General features: G+C 39.4%; 1 protein-coding gene across 1 annotated transcript in view; it reads right to left on the bottom strand.

The window, feature by feature from the left end:
* Positions 1-4,620: 4,620 nt before the first annotated feature.
* ZNF177 (zinc finger protein 177) overlaps positions 4,621-18,004 on the bottom strand; it is a 27,143-nt gene continuing 13,759 nt past the window's right edge. The window contains exons 2-6 of the mRNA XM_032395968.1: positions 9,625-9,710; positions 8,889-9,015; positions 8,146-8,238; positions 7,565-7,647; positions 4,621-7,029 (exon numbers count right to left, since the gene is read on the bottom strand). Coding sequence (XP_032251859.1) covers positions 5,923-7,029; positions 7,565-7,647; positions 8,146-8,238; positions 8,889-9,015; positions 9,625-9,657 — 1,443 coding nt within the window. The 5' untranslated portion in view covers positions 9,658-9,710 and the 3' untranslated portion in view covers positions 4,621-5,922. The remainder of the gene's footprint in view (positions 7,030-7,564; positions 7,648-8,145; positions 8,239-8,888; positions 9,016-9,624; positions 9,711-18,004) is intronic.

Raw genomic sequence — 18,004 nt, 5'->3', positions numbered from 1 at the left:
ATAAAGATGTTTAAACCCTGATTTTAATAAGACATTTTATTAAGAATTGTTCATGTGCATTATCAAATGTGTCTTATGCATCTATTGATAACTATTTTTGCTAGGTTGTTTCATATGTTGCTGTACAAAATACTAAATGTATATAGCCAAAGAATCTGTTTTTTAAAAGTAATTTTTTAAAATTTTATTTATTTGGGAGAGAGAATGAGCAGGGGGAAGCACAGAGGGAGAAGCAGACTCCCCAATGAGCAGGGAGCCTGACATGGGGCTCAGTCCCAGGACCCTGAGGCAGCGGTCTAACTGACTGAGCCACCCAGGCACCCCCAAAATAACTTGTTTCTTGCCTTTAAATGTCTTCAAACTGTATACCGAATTTGTTTCTTACATTTATTAGACATTACCTTTTTTTTTTTTTTTAAGATTTCGTTTATTTATTTGAGAGAGTGAGCGAGAGAGGGAGAGAAGGAGCAGGGGGAAGGCCAAGAGGGTGAGGGAGAAGCAGACTCCCCACTGAGCAGGGAGCCTGTGCTGGGCTCAATCCCAGGACCCTGGGATCATGACCAGAGCTGAAGGCAGACGTTTAACCGACTGACCCACCCAGGTGCCCCTATTAAAGACATTTAAATCTTTAATCCTGGTGGAGTTTATTTGGCCATGTGGTGTGGGGTATTGGATCCGATTATTTTCTTTCCTCCAGAAAAGATGGCCAGTTGTGGTACCACTTACCAGTAAACTTTTCTTGACCTAGTCATGTGAAATTCCATCTTTATTAAATAAATTCCTATATATGCCAGTATACGTTTCTAGACTCTTCTGTGCCAGTAATACTAATGCCCATATCATACTTTTAAAAATTATAATATCTTAATATTAAGTTCTAATATTTAGTGGTAAAAATATAATGGCAGCTAATATATGTTGCACCTTACTGCTCTAGGTACTTCAGAAACAAGAAATTTTTTATGCTTCTAATGATGCAGCTATACCATGATTTTTTTTCTTTTGTTTTTTGGAACAGCTTTATTGAGCTATAATTCACATAACCTACAATTTGTGCATTTGAAACTTTAACATTCAATTTTTTTAAATTCCAGAGTTGTGCAACTAGGACAATTTTAGAACTTTGTCACTCCAAAAGAACCCTTTGGCTGTCATAATCCCATTTTCCTCCTCTCTTAATGTGTAGGTAACCATGAATGTACTTTCTGACTCTATAGATATGCCTTTTCTGGACATTTCATGTAAATGAAATCATAAGATCCTTTGCCAATAGCTTCTTTTCACTTAGCATGTTTTCAAGGTTCATATGTGTTGTAGTGCATATCATTCTTTTTTATTGCTGACTGCTATTCCATCCTATGGATATACCACATGTTATTTACGTATTTATCAGTTGATTCACATTTGGGTTGTTAACATTTTGTGGTGTGGGTATTATGAGTAATGCTGCTCTGAACATTCACATATTTTTGTGTGTGCAGACATATTTTAATTTATCCTGGGTATTGTTATTAGTCAGAATTCTCCAGAAAAATAGAACATACAGCCCTTAACTTTTTATGGTGAGCTACACACATACAATGGACATAATATACATTATATGTACTTATTATATGCACACATATAAGTTATATAAGAAACTACTTATATAACTATGAAGGCTGAAAAGTCTCACAATCTACCACCCCAGTCGAGAGACCTATGACAGTAGGTGGTGCCATTCAAACACCTGAGAGCCAGGCTGCCAACGGGGTAGATTTCAGTCCCTGTTTCCAAGCCCGAAAACCAGGAGCACCAAGAGCAGGGGAAGATCACTATCCCAGTTCAACAATCAGACAGAAAAAGAGAATTCAGTCATCCTCTGCTTTTTTGATCCATTCAGACCCTAAATCGGATTGGATGATGTCCACCCATGTTGGGGAGGGTGATATGCTATGCTCAGTCTATTGATTCAAATGCGAATCTCCTGAAACATGCTCACAGACACCAGCAGAAATGACATTTAATGAGATATCTGGGTATTTCATGACACAGTCTAGTTGACACATAAAATTACCATAGGTATCTACCTAGGAGTGGAATTGCTGGGTCATATAGTAACTATATATTTGACGTTTTGAAGGACTACCAGACTGTTTTCCAAAGTGGCTGCACCATTTTACACTCTATCCATCAGTGTATGAGTTCCTATTTCCCAATGTCACTTGTTAATTTTTGTTTTCACGTATTAGCTGTCCTAACTGGTGAGAAGTGGTATCTCCTTGTGATTTGGGTCATTTTTCTACTGACCAGTGATGTTGATGACTAGTGGTATCTTTTCATGTATTTGTTGCTATTTGTTATGTCCTTGGAGAAATGTCTCTTCCAATCTCTTGTCTATTTTAAAATTGGATTGTCTTTTTATTGTTGAGTAGTAAGAATTCTTTATATGTTCTTTATAGAAGTTGCTTTTTGCATATATGAATTGCAAATATTTTCTCCCATTCCATGGGTTGTCTTTCACTTTCTTGATGTGTCCTTTGGAGTACAAAAGTATTTAAATGCTGATGATTGACCTCTGAAGTACAAAAGATCTTAATTTTGATAAACTACAACTTATCAATTTTTTCTTTGATTGCAAGTTGCTTTTGGTATCAAATCTAAGAACCCATTGCCAAATTCAATGTCAGGAAGCTTTCCTCCTATGCTTTCTTCTAGGAATTTTGCAGTTTTGTCTTAATGGCTGACTTTCATCCATTTGTTTTTGTTTAAAGGAAGAGCTGGAAAGCAGTAACATTCCAGCGGTTCATCACATGCGTCTAGCAGTGCCATTCACACAGTCCAGGAACTCTTAACTGCTCTTTACTCAGTTAACAACCAAAAGATAGATATAGTTATTTATTTATTCTCAAGTTTTGAAATAGGCAAAATTGAATTATTAAGTGGAGAAGCCGTAGAAATAAGCACCTCTTTATTAGTTATGTTTATATAATAAGTTTTAAAACTTAGGCCAGTTTTAACACATATTGAGCCATATTAATTATTTTAACTAAGTGTCCACAGAATCACATTTTATCAAGGAATAAAGCCAAAGACCTTTATTTATTTTTCATCGTTGTCAGGGCATCTATGCTTCAGATGGGATATTTTAGGGCAATGGGTACAACAACTATGGGAAATTTAGACACGACTACAATTGCAGTGAGGTACACCTATTTTCCTCTATCTTAATTATTTTTTTATGATTATAGGAGAAATAATGTTTAAATTTAGTGGGGTCCCCAGGTATAACTATCATTTGAGCCCTAGTATTGATTACAATTTATGAAGCCTTGTCAATTAGTATATTTTAGCAATATTATGTTTAATTTAGAACTTACATTGTGAAGGCTCAAAAGCCTTAGTGCCCCTTTTATCTTTTTGGTATGTAAATTTTTAATATAGAAATTTTGTTACATATTTGTTATATATATAATTATATATAAAACTTGTTATGTAAGTTTTTAACACAAACTTTTATAAACTAGGTTTTCAATTGGTTCAAATTATGGATCTTTGTTTTAATTTAGTTTTGTGTGCATTTTATAATTTATATATATACATCTATATTAAATGTTACAAATGTATATAACTTACTTTACCTTTTATTTTCTCCCTTGTATCTATGGATTTATTTTTCATTGTTGTTTTTAAATTAGTAAGCAATTGGAGACTAAAATTATGTTTCTTAGACCTGACAGTTACTTGGTACAGAAGATTTAAAGCTCCCGCTCTTTGGGAAGGGAGGGATTACTTGTAGCCACATAAAGCCCCTGCAGTTATACTTTTTTTCTTTTGGTCTTTCATCTTTCCCCATTTTTTTTCTTTAGGTATTTACCTATAAACTCCTGAGTCCTGAGTGGACCTTTGCTATGTGCAGTGGCCTCCCTTTCTAGACTGTCCCTTTCAACCTTAGAGGGACTGGAGTCTCTCTCCAAAAGAGCAATGTGGGGGAATCCCAATTTTATAACATTTGGTTCTCATGATGCTCTTACATGCTGACAGGCGGTGGCACTGAGAGCCCGTGCACACCGACCAGGAGATTTACAAATTGGTTTGAGTTGAGAAACCTCCTGAGGTTTCTTAGGGAGAGCAGGGAAAAATGTTCTTACCCTTTTCCCTTTTTCATGAAACATGAAACCAGGTAGGCAGGGGAACAAATCACCACAGAAGTAAAGCAAGGAACAACAGAGACGTATGTGCGGGCTGCTGCTGTCTTGGCAGGGAAGGCTGCTGAGGACCTCCTGCTCTCTTTGTCTCCCACAGGAGATGTAGTGGCTGAGGAGACCCCCTTGGTGTTGCAGGGAACACCACCACATAGTGCTGAGGAGAGTTGTTTCTGATCGTCCTTACATACTGGTAAGGAGAAAATGTTAAAGGCTAGGTCAATAGTTTGCATTTATACCAAGTGAATTATAACATTATTAGGGAATAAAAATGGGCACTATATACGAATGAAAGGACAGGAGTGCCTGGGTGGCTCAGTTGGTTAAGTGTCTGCCTTCAGCTTAGGTCATGATCCCAGGGTCCTGGGATCGAATCCCACATCAGGTTCCCTCCTCAGCAGAGATCCTGCTTCTCCCCCTGCCCCTCACCCTCCTCGTGCTCTCTCTCTCTCTAATGAATAAATAAAAATAAAATCTTTAAAGAAAATATAAAATGACTACATTTGTATGCATCTGGCTATAGTGCCTCAAAGTGAGACAGAATTTAAAAAAACAATCCGACTGCCCACAGTGATAGTAACACATTTAACATACCTCTCTCAATAAAGGGCAAATGAGGAGAGAAGGTCTGTAATGATACAAATTTTAAAAACACAAAAGATTCATCTGTCAGACACACTGATTACACAAATAATTACAGAATAGGCACTGTTTTCAACCACACTTAAAGGATTCATAAAGCTTGACCACATATGAGATGTTATCAGCTAACTGAAATCCCTTGTAACAGAAGCTTCCCTCCAGATGGTTTACATCAGTTAGGAGTTTATTTTTCTTGGGTTAGATGAAGCCCAGAAATAAGCCACCCAAGGTTGATACAACCAAATAATACTGTATATCCCTGTTGTATAATCAGTAGCCTCTGACTATCGTCCTCTTGGTCTATTTTCTAGGAAAGAAAAAGAGATGAAACACGGGGCAAATGGTGAAGATGCCAGCTGAGATACTCCCACTGCCAGGGCTTTTTTTAGAACCCACAGCAGTGACCTCTGCCTGTGTCTCACTGGCCAGAACCAGAGGCTCATGGGCACTCATGGCGGCAAAGAAAGTTGAGAGAGTTCCTCAAAAAATTGTCCACACTACCAACTTGAATACAGCTGTAGTTCTGTTACTTTAGGAAAGGGAGGGAGGAATGGATCCGGGGATACTTGTCGTATCTGACACACTGGGCCACACAGCAAGTCTCCGACAACTTTCTGTTTGAATGATGTCCTACAGAATCTGTATCATGAAGACCACGCATCTGTGTATAATCCAATTAAATTAGAAATCTATAAAAGATAACTAAAATATGCACAGTCTGCACATTATAAAATACATTTCTAAATAACCTATAGGTCCAAGACACCTTGATGAGGACTGGACAACATTTAGTACTAAATCATGATGAAAACATTATTTATCAAAACTTGTGATGTAGGTTAAGGGGAATTTAGAGTGCCATATAACCTTTAATACTCATCAGTTAACAAGCTGTCACACTTTCAGGATGAGACACTCACTGATAAAGACAATCACAGGAGGATAACATTCGTAAGATTGGTCCCAGTATAGCGTAAGTCAAGAATTGTGCCTGGGCTTTCTGCATGGGTCACAACAGGGCTGCTCTCCAGTGTGAGTTCTAAAATGAGGAATGAGGTGTAAAGGCCCAGTAAAGGCTTTCTTATAGTCATTTCACTCATACTTTCTGCCCTGTATGTATTCGCTTGTGCATTATAAGGTTAGTGCTGGTGCTGAATGCCTTTCCACACTGAACGCATTGATAGGGCTTCTCTCCCGTGTGAGTTCTCACGTGTACCCTTAGGCACGAGGAATTCCTAAAGGCCTTCCCACATTCTTTACACTCATAGGTTTTCTCTCCAGTATGAGTTCTCTTGTGCACAATGAGGTAAGAGCCTGTGCTGAAGGATTTTCCACACTGACTACACTCGTAAGGTTTCTCTCCAGTGTGAGACCGTGTGTGTTTCTTAAGGGATGACTGATCGATGAAGGCTTTCCCACAGTCACTGCATTCATAGGGTTTCTCTCCAGTGTGGGTTCTCATATGCTTCTGAAGGGATGAAGGAACAGTGAAAGCCTTGCCACATTCCTTACAGTCGTAGGGTTTCTCTCCAGTGTGAGTCCTTTTGTGCACATTAAGATGAGAGCTCTGGCTGAAGGATTTTCCGCAGTGATTACACTCATAAGGTTTCTCTCCAGTGTGAGATCTCACGTGCTTTTTAAGGGAAGACTGAAAAATGAAGGCTTTCCCACAGTCACTACATTCATAAGGCTTCTCTCCAGCATGAGGTCTCGCACATTTCTGAAGGGACAAGGAGCTGGCGAACGCTTTCCCGTGCTCCTTACATTCTGAGCTTTCCTCCATGGTACATGTTGTTTTGTGGACACCAAGGGAGGCTCTTTCTCCATGATCACAGCATTCACAGAGTTCCTCTCCAGTAGGTATTTGCACATGTACTGAAAAGGAAGGGTGTAAGCTGAAGGACATAAGACATTGATTACACGCATGAGATTTCTCTCCTTTGAGAGTCCTTAAGTGTTTCCTAAGGGATGCCTCTTGATTGAAAGTTTTGCCACAATCATTAAACTCACGAGTTTTCTCTCCACTGTGAGTACTTACATGACTGCTAAGAGTTGAGGTGTGGCCAAGGTGTTTCCCATATTCTTTATATTTGTAGCATTTCTCTCCCTCACAATATCTTGTATGTGTAAAATGATAGTTCTTTCTAAAGAATTTTCCACAATGATCAAATTCCAAGGGTTTCTTGCCGGGTTGAGTTGGTGCCTGCAGAACAAGGAGTAAGTGGTGACTAAAGACTTTCTCACTTTCTTTACACTCATGGGAATTCTTTTCTGTGTGGATTCTGCCATACATAGGAAGTACGTGATTATGACTGACATTTTTACTATTTTCAGTGCATGTATGTGATTTTTTCCCCCTATTAGTTCCTTCAAGTTCAATCAACTGAATGCTCTAACCCAGGACTCCATCATTCCTAACAAAGGGCATCAATACAAAGTTTTGCCAATAATGAGTGAAGAATGAATTAACTATGTATTAAACACTTAGCACTGGAATCACATTTACATAAATGTTTACTTTTTGGTGTTCTCTGTGGGGCAGCAAGTGTTGAGCTTGGTTGAGAGATTTCTCTAATTTTATGAGATCCAGGAAGACTTTCCTGAGACAGCTTTCTGGTGAGTGAATGCCACCTGCCTCTCTGTCTTGCCTCGTTTGGAAGCTGGTACTTTAACTCAATGGCATTCAAAGACTTCTCCTACTGTAAAAAAAATCAGAAATCATTCCTGGTGAATCTTACCGTTTTTATGCCATTGCAAGTTTTTTCCCCAGGAACATTCTGCATAGGAATTCCATCTTTTGATTTCAGTTGAATATCCCAGTCTGAAATTGAAAATTTTTATAACTATTGGGATAAAAAATAGGGATAACAGAAAAAAGGAGGTGGGCACCCTATGGATTTGTTTTCAGTAACACTAAATATGGAAAGGAAATGTGAACAAGAAGATGTAACCTGTGACCAGAGGAACAGTTCCAGGAACTTGGCCCTGGGAAAAGATGCCAATGATAGGAACAAGCAATGGAAACGGGAAGTATTTTACTTAGAAAGGATTCTGGAGGTTTGAGATAATAGGAGAGTGTATTATCTTGAAAGCAAAGTAGAGAAAATGGAACAAAAAGTATTCAAGGAAATGTCAAATTGAAAGAGGAATTAAAACAGCTTTTTCTCTGAGACCACACGAAAAAATGTGAATGAATGGCGAGATGGTGAAAGATGGAAAGCTCACATAATGGCCCAGTTCTGCCACACACTGACAGCCCCAAATGGACCACCCCTCGCCATGCCTGCTCCCTAACGACTCCTTTCTGCCTGGGGCTCACCTGTACAGGCACCTGGGAGAACCGCCCCCTCCTCTGTCCCCAGCACTTCCTGCTCCACCTCCATGATCAGACTGTGTTTGCAGAGCGGATACCCTGCTCGTGGAGAAAGACATGTGAGGTGGGGGAACTGTGAAGGAGACGAGAAATCTGTCCATGAAACTGATTCCGATACTTTGATTTTTTTTTTTTTTATTTACTTATTTGACAGATAGAGACACAGCGAGAGAGGGAACACAAGCAGGGGGAGCGGGAGAGGGAGACGCAGGCTTCCTGCCGAGCGGGGAGCCCGATGCGGGGCTCGATCCCAGGACCCTGGGACCATGACCTGAGCCGAAGGCAGACGCTTAACGACTGAGCCACCCAGGCGCCCTCTGATACTTTGATATTAAGGGATTCTGAAGACAGGCAAATACAACTTCAGGAGTGACCAAAGAATCAAATCCGAGCTCTTTTACAAGATCCCCCAAACAGACACCTACGTATGCCCTATCCACAGGGAACTGACCCTCGAAATCCAAGCCCAAGAGCAGACACATACTGCAAATTACCTAAATCTTGTAATAATAATGAAATCAGTGCACTTTTACAGGAAGCCATGAGACTGCCCCACAAGGGCTGGGGCCATTCATTTTGTGTTTACCATGTATTGTCATTCTTTTCACATATCCTGCAATAGGATATGTGAGGAAGGACCATCTGCTGCATGAAGAAATGAGAAAATGAAGGAATGAGGCCAATCTTACCCACGGAGGCCAGGTTCCTGTAGTTCTCCAGCATCACATCTCTGTACAGGATTTTCTGAGCAGGGTCCAGCAGTGCCCACTCCTCCTGGGAGAAGTCCACCGCCACCTCCTCAAAGGTCACTGAATCCTGAAACGTCACACACATTGTGGCTCAGGCAAGGCCCATCTCTAACAATGTAGCAAAAGAATGGTGGGGGAGGCCGCCAGCACTGGGGAAGGAGACCAGCACACAGCAGGTTCACATGTGCTTCAGAGGCCTCCCATTATCTGCCCCAAGGCTCAGTTCTCGGAACTCTCTTCTTTCGCTCTCTCTGTCTAGACCATCTCATCCAGACTCATGCTTTTAGCAGCGTGTCTAATATATAGTTGACCTGATCTCTGCACCACTAGGACTCTTCCAGTCTTAGTCAAGATCGAGTATAGATTGACTGTACTGCTGGATGAGAAAAATACTTGGAAAATGGATGATTTTCCTAGTGAAAAATCGCTCTTGTCCTGCATAGCACCCAGCAGAATATGGAACTAATAGTCAACCTGGAGGAAGATCTGGGAAAAAAGAAATTAACAAATGTTGTAGTAATAGAAGCCTTTCCTAAGGCATTTTTGTCTCGTTCTAAGAGGCCCAGAAAACTGGGGAAGCTTGAGGCCAGTTCAGTTGAAGCTGTACGTCAGGGGCAAGAGATATGTCCTTTGGGAACAGCAATGTTTTTTGGAAACAGAATAATTTTCTCTATACCTGTGACCAGGTTGTCAGCAATCCTGCAGCCATTCTTCCTCTTGTATGTCTCCCTCCTTACCAGACGGGGTTCTGAGCAAGCAGACCTAGAGAATAAAGAAGTCATGAGAGTCTAGGCTTAACAGATACTCAACACTTACAACCTAGAAGTTTCCTCATACTAGCTTCAGAGGGACCACACACACAAAGTACAGTTGCCTGTTAGGATTTTACCTCCCTATCCAAGAACTAGGAATCAGGAATACAGTATGCAATTATTTTAAAACTTTTTTTCCAGACTGAACTACTAAAAATGTCTACAGTCAACAGGCACTGAGGAGCAATGTGCCCCCCTAGTACCAACATGCCTCTAAATGTCATTTGCCCATGAAAGAAACCAGGGCTCATTTGAGAAACAGCTGAGTCCAGTATAGAACACAAAATGTTCAAGGTGAGTCTGGAACATCATATAGCAGAAAGCAAGAAACCCATTAAAGGCTAATGGGGTTGTGTCAAAAAGACACAGGAGAAAACTTAAAAAAAAAGGGCTCCCCCTGGCTTAAGATGGAACAATTTAATAAATAATGACTGCAGTGTGTTGAAATCATCAAATCTAAAACAAAATCATGAGTTCATAACGATATTTAAAAAAAACCCTAATGATCAGTATTGGAGGAGGCCAGGATATCAACTCATAATTCTGAAAATTCTAAAAGGAAAGAATCAAGCATATATCCCTCTCTCCTTTGTGAACAATACTTTATGATTGCTGAACTGTTGTGATGAGGCAAAGTTCTTCTTTACAGAAGAATCATACAAGCTTTATAAGAAGCTTCATGTATTATAAAGAAAATGCTAGTCAGAAAGTCACCATTTCGCAAGCACTAGTAAATTAATGGATCATGGCAACGACAATTAACAGCTACTAAATTATTAGGTGGAAAGTGAATGGGGATGTTTACTTTTAACTTTTAATTTTGAAAAAACTTTCACACTGAAAGAAAAGAAGAATGGTGTGAATATGATGAACTTCCACAGACTCTTCACCATTAAAATTTGCTTTCTCTCTCTACCCCTGTGTTCCCTCTCTGCTTCAGCAAGAATGTTGAGAAGAATCTATTCGAGGGGAAACAGAAGATGTCATGAACCTTTCCTCCTATATACTTCAGAGTGATGCAGGAACTTGGACATTCTCTAACGTAACCACAACGAGCAAAATCAGGACTGTTTAACATGGATTTAATATTACTCTGTAACATACACTCCATATGCAGAATTTCACTAACTGTCCAATAACGTCCTTTATAGCAATCACTTTGTAAATTTCTCATATGGGACCATGCCCTCAAACCATGGTTCTTTACTCTTCTTTGATCTTTGACCTGTCCTTCAGCCTTTCAACTTTCAAGATATGAAGAGTCCAGGTCAGATGTTTGACAGACTCCACCTCAATTTTGGCTTGTCTGATGTTTTCTCATGATTAGATTCAGAAAGTTCATTTTTGGATGAAGGATTACACAGCTGATGCGTGTCCTTCTCAGTGAGCCACTTCAGGAGGCATATGATCCAGTTTGTCTCGTTACTGGTGATAACTTTAATCATGCGGTTAAGGTGGCATGCCACAGGTTCTTCTACTAAGTAATCGTTTTCTCCTTTTGTAATTAATAAGGACTCTTATTAACCAGGGGGCAAATGAAGACTGTATAAACAAGATGGAGAGCTTTATAAAGGAAGGGTCAAGCTGACACTGGAACCAACTCATAAATTTTAACATCACAAAGTAGGTATCTGGATCGCACGGAAGTTCTGATATGATGTAAGAAATAGCACCAATTGTGAAGTACTTTTGCCAAAAAACCCTGATAAATCCTTTCATGTAATTAGCAATTTATAGAAGAGAAGGAAGAGGAGAAACTGAGGGACAAGTTGAAAGGACACCGTGAAGCTATAAACAGCCAAACCCAGTCTGGGGGACAGAGAGGGAGGACTACCGGCAAAGAGACTGGTTGAGAGACATTAAACAGCCCACTGCAGCATGCGGGCCTTTGATTCAGACAACACCAACTGTAAAAACACATTTTGAGACATTTTGGGGGAACTGAACACAGACTGGGTATTAGACGATACTGGTCAAGAGAAAAGCAGCCCGACATCCAGGAGCTGCCCTGGTACTGTCAGCTAGGTGTGTGCATTCTCCCGTTGAACATAAGCAACTTCACAGAATGGCAACAGCAGACAGGGCCGCTCCATGACCATGACATACTAAGACAAAACCACGGCCATTCTGTAATCATGTCTGAACACAAACAATACATAAACATTATCTAGGCCTCAAAAATGAACAAACATCCCCCTTTCTGGGCAACGTGTGCCACTGCTGCTGCTTTAGAAATCAGTTACAGCTTCCCCCTTGGTGTAGTTTTCCTTCCTTCTAGGTAAGCTTTACTGATAAACCCAATCACAGACCCAGAACCCTCCCCCAAAAGCACCTGGCACGAGCCCACACCCTCTGACAGGCCCCACGGCGCACAATGCTGTGCATTCTGCCCTCCTGCAAGGAGTGATAAACCCAACTTGTGGAACTATATGTGTGGCCCAATTTGTTTAGCCAAAGACCACTGGAAATATCAAGAAATACTGTTCATTTAGAAGGATGTGATAAGGTATTGAGATAATGCTAAAAACTTCCTGTTAAACGTTTTTAATTGATGGGATTGCCTCATTAGTCTCTTAATCTGTAACAGTTCTCCTTGAAATTTTAGCTTAAATTTAAATAGCCACATGTGGATAGCGTATTAGACGGTCAGGCTATGATGATCAAGATAGGTAAAATATTGATAATTATCAAAGCTGAGTGTTGATGACATAAGGATTCACTATACTGTTCTATTCTCATGTGCTTGAAAATTTCGTCATGAAAAGTTTAAAGAAAATTTAAAAGAAGGGGGGGCACCTGGGTGGCTCAGTTGTTCAGCTTCTGCCTTTGGCTCAGGTCATGATCCCAGTGTCCTGGAATCGAGCCCCACATTGGGCTCCCTGCTCAGCGGGAAGCCTGCTTCTCCCTCCCCCTCACTCCCCCTGCTTGTGTTCCCTCTCTTGCTCTCTGTCAAATAAATAAATAAATAAATAAAATATTTTAAAAAATTTAAAAGAAGGAAAAGATAAAGACATTTTTAAGTAAAGACCTGAGAGAGTTTACCCATCAAAAGACCATCACTAAAGTAAATTCTCAGTATTCCAGGAAATGGGAATTTGTGCAACATTTTGAAATGTTAAAAAAGTAGACTGAACAAAAATCAAATGGGTAAAACTAAGTGAACCTTGATCATATAAAATGGTAATAATAGTATCTAATTTGTGAGATGGAAAAGCAAGCCAGAATCCTAATACTGAATAATAAAAACACATAAATTTGGAGGGAGGTGATTGCAGTTTTATGTTCCTTATATTCTTGCAGGAGGGAATAGAGATGTTGATTAGCTTCTGACTTTAAGTGTGCCTAATAAGATAGCTAGGGTGACCATTAAAGGAATGGACTCAGCAGGTTTAACTCACAGTCTAGAAGAAAAAATGGAATGAAAAAAAAAAAAAACACCTCAATTATCCCAAAAGTAAGAAAAATAAGCAGGGAAAAGAAACAAACAAAAGAAGCAGGTAAAATAAAAAGCACAGTGCAAGACAGTAGAACATATTGATATCAATAATCACAATGAATATACAGGTAAATGGATTAAACTCTACAGTTTAAAAGCAAAGACTGACATGTTAGGTTAAGATGAATTCCAGCTCTATGCTCTTTCATGAGATGCATTTAAAACCAAAAGAAGGGCACCTAGGTGGCTCAGTCTGTTACGCATCTGCCTTTGGCTCAGTTCATGATCCCAGGGTCCTAGGATAGAGCTCTGCATCAGGCTCTCTGTTTGGTGGGGAGCCTGCTTCTCCCTCTCCCTCTGCCTCTCCCCCTGCTTGTGCTCTCTCAAATAAATAAATAAAATCTTTAAAAAAAAACACAGAAAGACTGAATCTCAAAAATAAAAATGATACACCAAGCAAATATTAACCAAAATTGTTTGATTTCACAAATTTTTTTTTTTAAATGTAGGCTCCATGCCCAGTGTGGAGCCCAACATGGGGCTTGAACTCACAACTGTGAGATCAAGACCTGAGCTGAAATCAAGAGTCGGACACTTAACCGACTGAGCCACCCAGGTACCTCTGATTTCACACCTTTTAAAACAAAAGGCAGGGTGCCTGCGTGGCTCAGTCGTTAAGTATCTGCCTTTGGCTCAGGTCATGATCCCAGGGTCCTGGGATCGAGTCCCGCATCAGGCTCCCTGCTCGGCAAGAAGCCTGCTTCTCCCTCTCCCACTCCCCCTGCTTGTGTTCCTGCTCTCGCTGTCTCTCTGTCAAATAAATAATAAAATCTAAAAAAAAAAAAAAGGCATTATGAAAGGCAACTACATTAGAATATAAGGTTCAGTTCACTAGGAAGATATAAAGATTCTGAAGTTGTGCACACTCACAGTCTCATCAAAGCTAACAACATTAAAGGAGAAATAGACAAATCACCATCAGTGTCAAACACTTTAACATACTGTCAGTGATGCAGAGATTAGTGGTAAAAAAAAAAAAAAGAGGATATAAAGATTTGAATAGTAAAATGAACAAGCTTCACTTAAAACACTTACAAACACTACGTTCAATAAATGGAGAATACACATATTTTTTTCAATCACACGTGGAGTGTTTACAAAAACTAGCTCTCTTCCTATAATATACAGCTAGTCTTAAAGCTTTCAATTTTAGTATATGTGCTGCTGACATGAGCACTAGTTTTAAAACTTTCAAAGGATTTATATAGTTTTGTTCCTTGACCAAAATGAAATTCAGTTAAAAAAGAAAACTATTATGTTGAGCCATATGACACTGCCATTTCTTTTTTTTTTTTTTAAGATTTTATTTATTTATTTGATAGAGAGAGAGCGAGTACAAGCTGGGGGAGCCGCAGGCAGAGGGAGAGGGAGAAGCAGGCTCCCCACTGAACAAGAAGCCCAATGTGGGGCTCAATCCCAGGACCCTGGGATCATGACCTGAGCTGAAGGCACACGCTTAACTGACTGAGCCACCCAGGTGCTCCAACACTGCCATTTCTATAGGTAAAAAAATGGTGGAAAGTTAGCATGTTCATATGGTTCGATCTAATATGAAAAGCCATACATTTGGAGTTTAGAGAACATCATCTTTATGAATAACTCATGAATAAAATATATAATAAATTAAATTGGAAATTAGAAAATACATCCTATGGTTATCGATCAGTTCTAAGTACCAAAACTTGTAAGCTGCAGCTAAACTAGGCCTTAGGGAAAAAAAAGCAAGCTTCATATACTTACATTAGAGAGAAATGAAGTTAAAAATTAATGTTTCCAGTTTAAGAATTTAGAGGAAAAAAAAAATCCCAAAATAAAAGAAGAAAAGTTAAAGGAAGGAAAGAGAAAAAAATGAACTAGAGAACAAAAAGTAGGGGCGCCTGGGTGGTGCAGTTGGCTAAGCAGCCAACAACTCCTGGTTTCAGCTCAGATTATGATCTCAGGGTCGTGAGATCGAGCCCCGCCTCGGGCTCCACACTGAGCACAGAGTCTGCTTGAGATTCTCTCACCCTCTCCCTCTGCCCCTCCCACTTGTGCACTCTCTCTCTAAAGTAAGTAAATAAATCTTTAAAAAAAAAAAACCCAAAAGTAGAGATTAATCAAGCAAAAAAAATGAGGTCCTTTGAAATTAATGAAATAGGAAGAAGTCATGCATGATTATTCAAGAAAAGAAGGGAGAAGGCTCAAAGAAAATTAAGAAACACCGCCCCCCACAATTATAGACACTACAGAGATTAAACATATAAGATATTATGATTAACTTTATGCCAATCAAGCTTAAAACTCACAGGAAATAGATAAATTTCTTGAGAAATAAAAAAATGACTCTACAGAAACAAACAAACCAAGTAGTGCTAAAATTACAAAAAATGAACTAGGCGGTGATGGCTATACAACATTGTGAATGTGATTAATGCCACTGAATTGTATGTTTAAAATGCTTATAATGGCAAATTTTATGTTTTCATATATATGTATATAATACACATATGTACATAACACATGTGATATACACGTGTATGACATATACACATGCGTGTGTATACAGCATGTGTTTATATGTATAATAAAAAATATATATAATAAAATATATATGTTAATATATATTATATATTTTAAAGTAGGCTCCACATGCAGCATGGAGCCCAATGTGGGGCCTGAACTCACAACCCTGAAATCAAGACCTGAGCCAACATCAAGAGTCAGACACCCAAACAACTGAGCCACCCAGGCGCCTCTTATGTTATATATATTTTTCATCACAATAAAAAAATGCAGGAAAAAACCCAAAATAATCTGGGCTGTTGCTGACCTGCTCAGAGAGATTCAGGCCTCCCCAGCCCCAAGAACTTACTGCCTGGACAGATATCTTAATCAAAACAAAATATAAAACAAAGAAAAAAACAAAATAAAGATCTAGGCATTTAAATTTCCCCACAAAGAAAACACCAGGCTTGGGTTGTATAAGTCAGTTCTGCCATTCAAAGAGGAGAGAATTCCAATCTGACTCAAAATTTTCCAGGGATCAGACACACTTATGAAGACTCTGGTTAAATCACATATTTGTATATTACTAAACATTAGTAGAGATAATAACTTACTGAATCTATAAAGCAAGAGTTATATATTTAGGTTTTATTTAGAAATTTAGGCATCATGCAAAACTCCAGAATTGTGCATGACCCAAAATGTCATGTTTGCATTTTGGTTATTCTATTACAATACCTTATACAATTACCACAAGGGAGAAAGGAGAAGGAGATGGACACACCTCTTTTATAAAAAATTTACAAAACAGTTTGACTTAATCAAAGGGATTACCTTGATTAAGGGTATAAAGGGAAGAAGAACGTTCTTTGTGACTGGTATAATATTGACATTAAGCATTACACGGCCACAGTAAAAAAACAAAATGCTAGGCCAATCTCATTAATAAACACAAATAACCTAAAGTTCAAACCAAATACATCAATAAATGACAATCTTAATATATCAGAACCAAGTTGAGTTTATCCCAGGAATACCAGAGATGCTTATTAGAAAATCAATTAATATAATTTGTTTTATTCATAGATCAAAGGAGAAAACCATGATCATCTCAATGAAAGAGTGTTTTGTAATAGCCAACATTTCACATAACTTAAAAATAATCTTAACCAACTCTATTAAAAAAACACAATTCAAGGGGCACCTGGGTGGCTCAGTTGGTTGAGCATCCAATTCCTGACTTCAGCTCAGGTCATGATCTCAGGGTCCTGGGATGGAGCTCCTCCCCTGCCCTCAGTGGGGAGTCTGCTTCTCTCTCTCCCTCTCCCCCTCCCTCTCGCTCATGCTTTCTCTCAAATAAATAAAACCTTTAAAAACAAAACAATCTTAGTAAATCAAGAAAAAAAGAACACAAGTAAATGTCTTTAACTGGAAAATGTATCAGAACTTAGAACAAACAGTAACTTCTAGTGATAAGCTGAGGGCCTTTGAGACATGGAAAAAGACAGTGGTGACTCCTCTAGTCAAGTTTGAGGTCTTAGCCAGTGTTGGATATTAGGGAGGGTTGGGGAGAAATGCAGGGTGGGGATGGGGGAACATAACAGATCGGAAGATTATTGAGGAAGAATAAATCTGTCATTATTCACAGAGGATATGACCGTTACGTAAACATCCAAGAATCTACAGGCAAATTATTTGAAAACCAAAGAGGTCTGCAGCTTGCTAGATGGAAAATAAACACTCTGAAGCTTCAAAATAGAACAAGGCTGGGGCATCTGGGTGGCTCAGTCCTTAAGCGACTGCCTTCGGCTCAGGTCATGATCTCAGGGTCCTGGGATCGAGCCCCACATCGGGCTCCCTGCTCAGCGGGAAGCCTGCTTCTCCCTCTCCCACTCCCCCTGCTTGTGTTCCCTCTCTCCCTATCTCTCTGTCAAATAAATAAATAAAGTCTTAAAAAAAAAAAAAAAAAAAGAACAAGGCCCATGGACCAGGGCGGTTGGCAGTACCTAGAAATACTACACACGACCCAACAACTTTACCTCTAAAAATCGACCCTGGTGTAGGAATGGGAAGAAACACGCACAAGCCCATACAGAGGGGAACAACTCAATCGTCAGTCCACAGGGACTAGGATGTATCCCCAGAACTCCAAGCGGGGGTGGGGGGGTGGGTGGTGAGGAAAGATCTTTGAACTTACGAGTATTTCAAGGCAATGCCGTTAACACAGAAAATGAAATACAGAAGAGGGCATTTTCTTGTGGAAA

Source organism: Phoca vitulina, unplaced genomic scaffold, assembly GCF_004348235.1.
Source record: "Phoca vitulina isolate PV1807 unplaced genomic scaffold, GSC_HSeal_1.0 scaffold89, whole genome shotgun sequence".
Lineage (NCBI taxonomy): Eukaryota > Metazoa > Chordata > Mammalia > Carnivora > Phocidae > Phoca > Phoca vitulina.
This window is presented reverse-complemented; position numbering and strand designations above follow the sequence as displayed.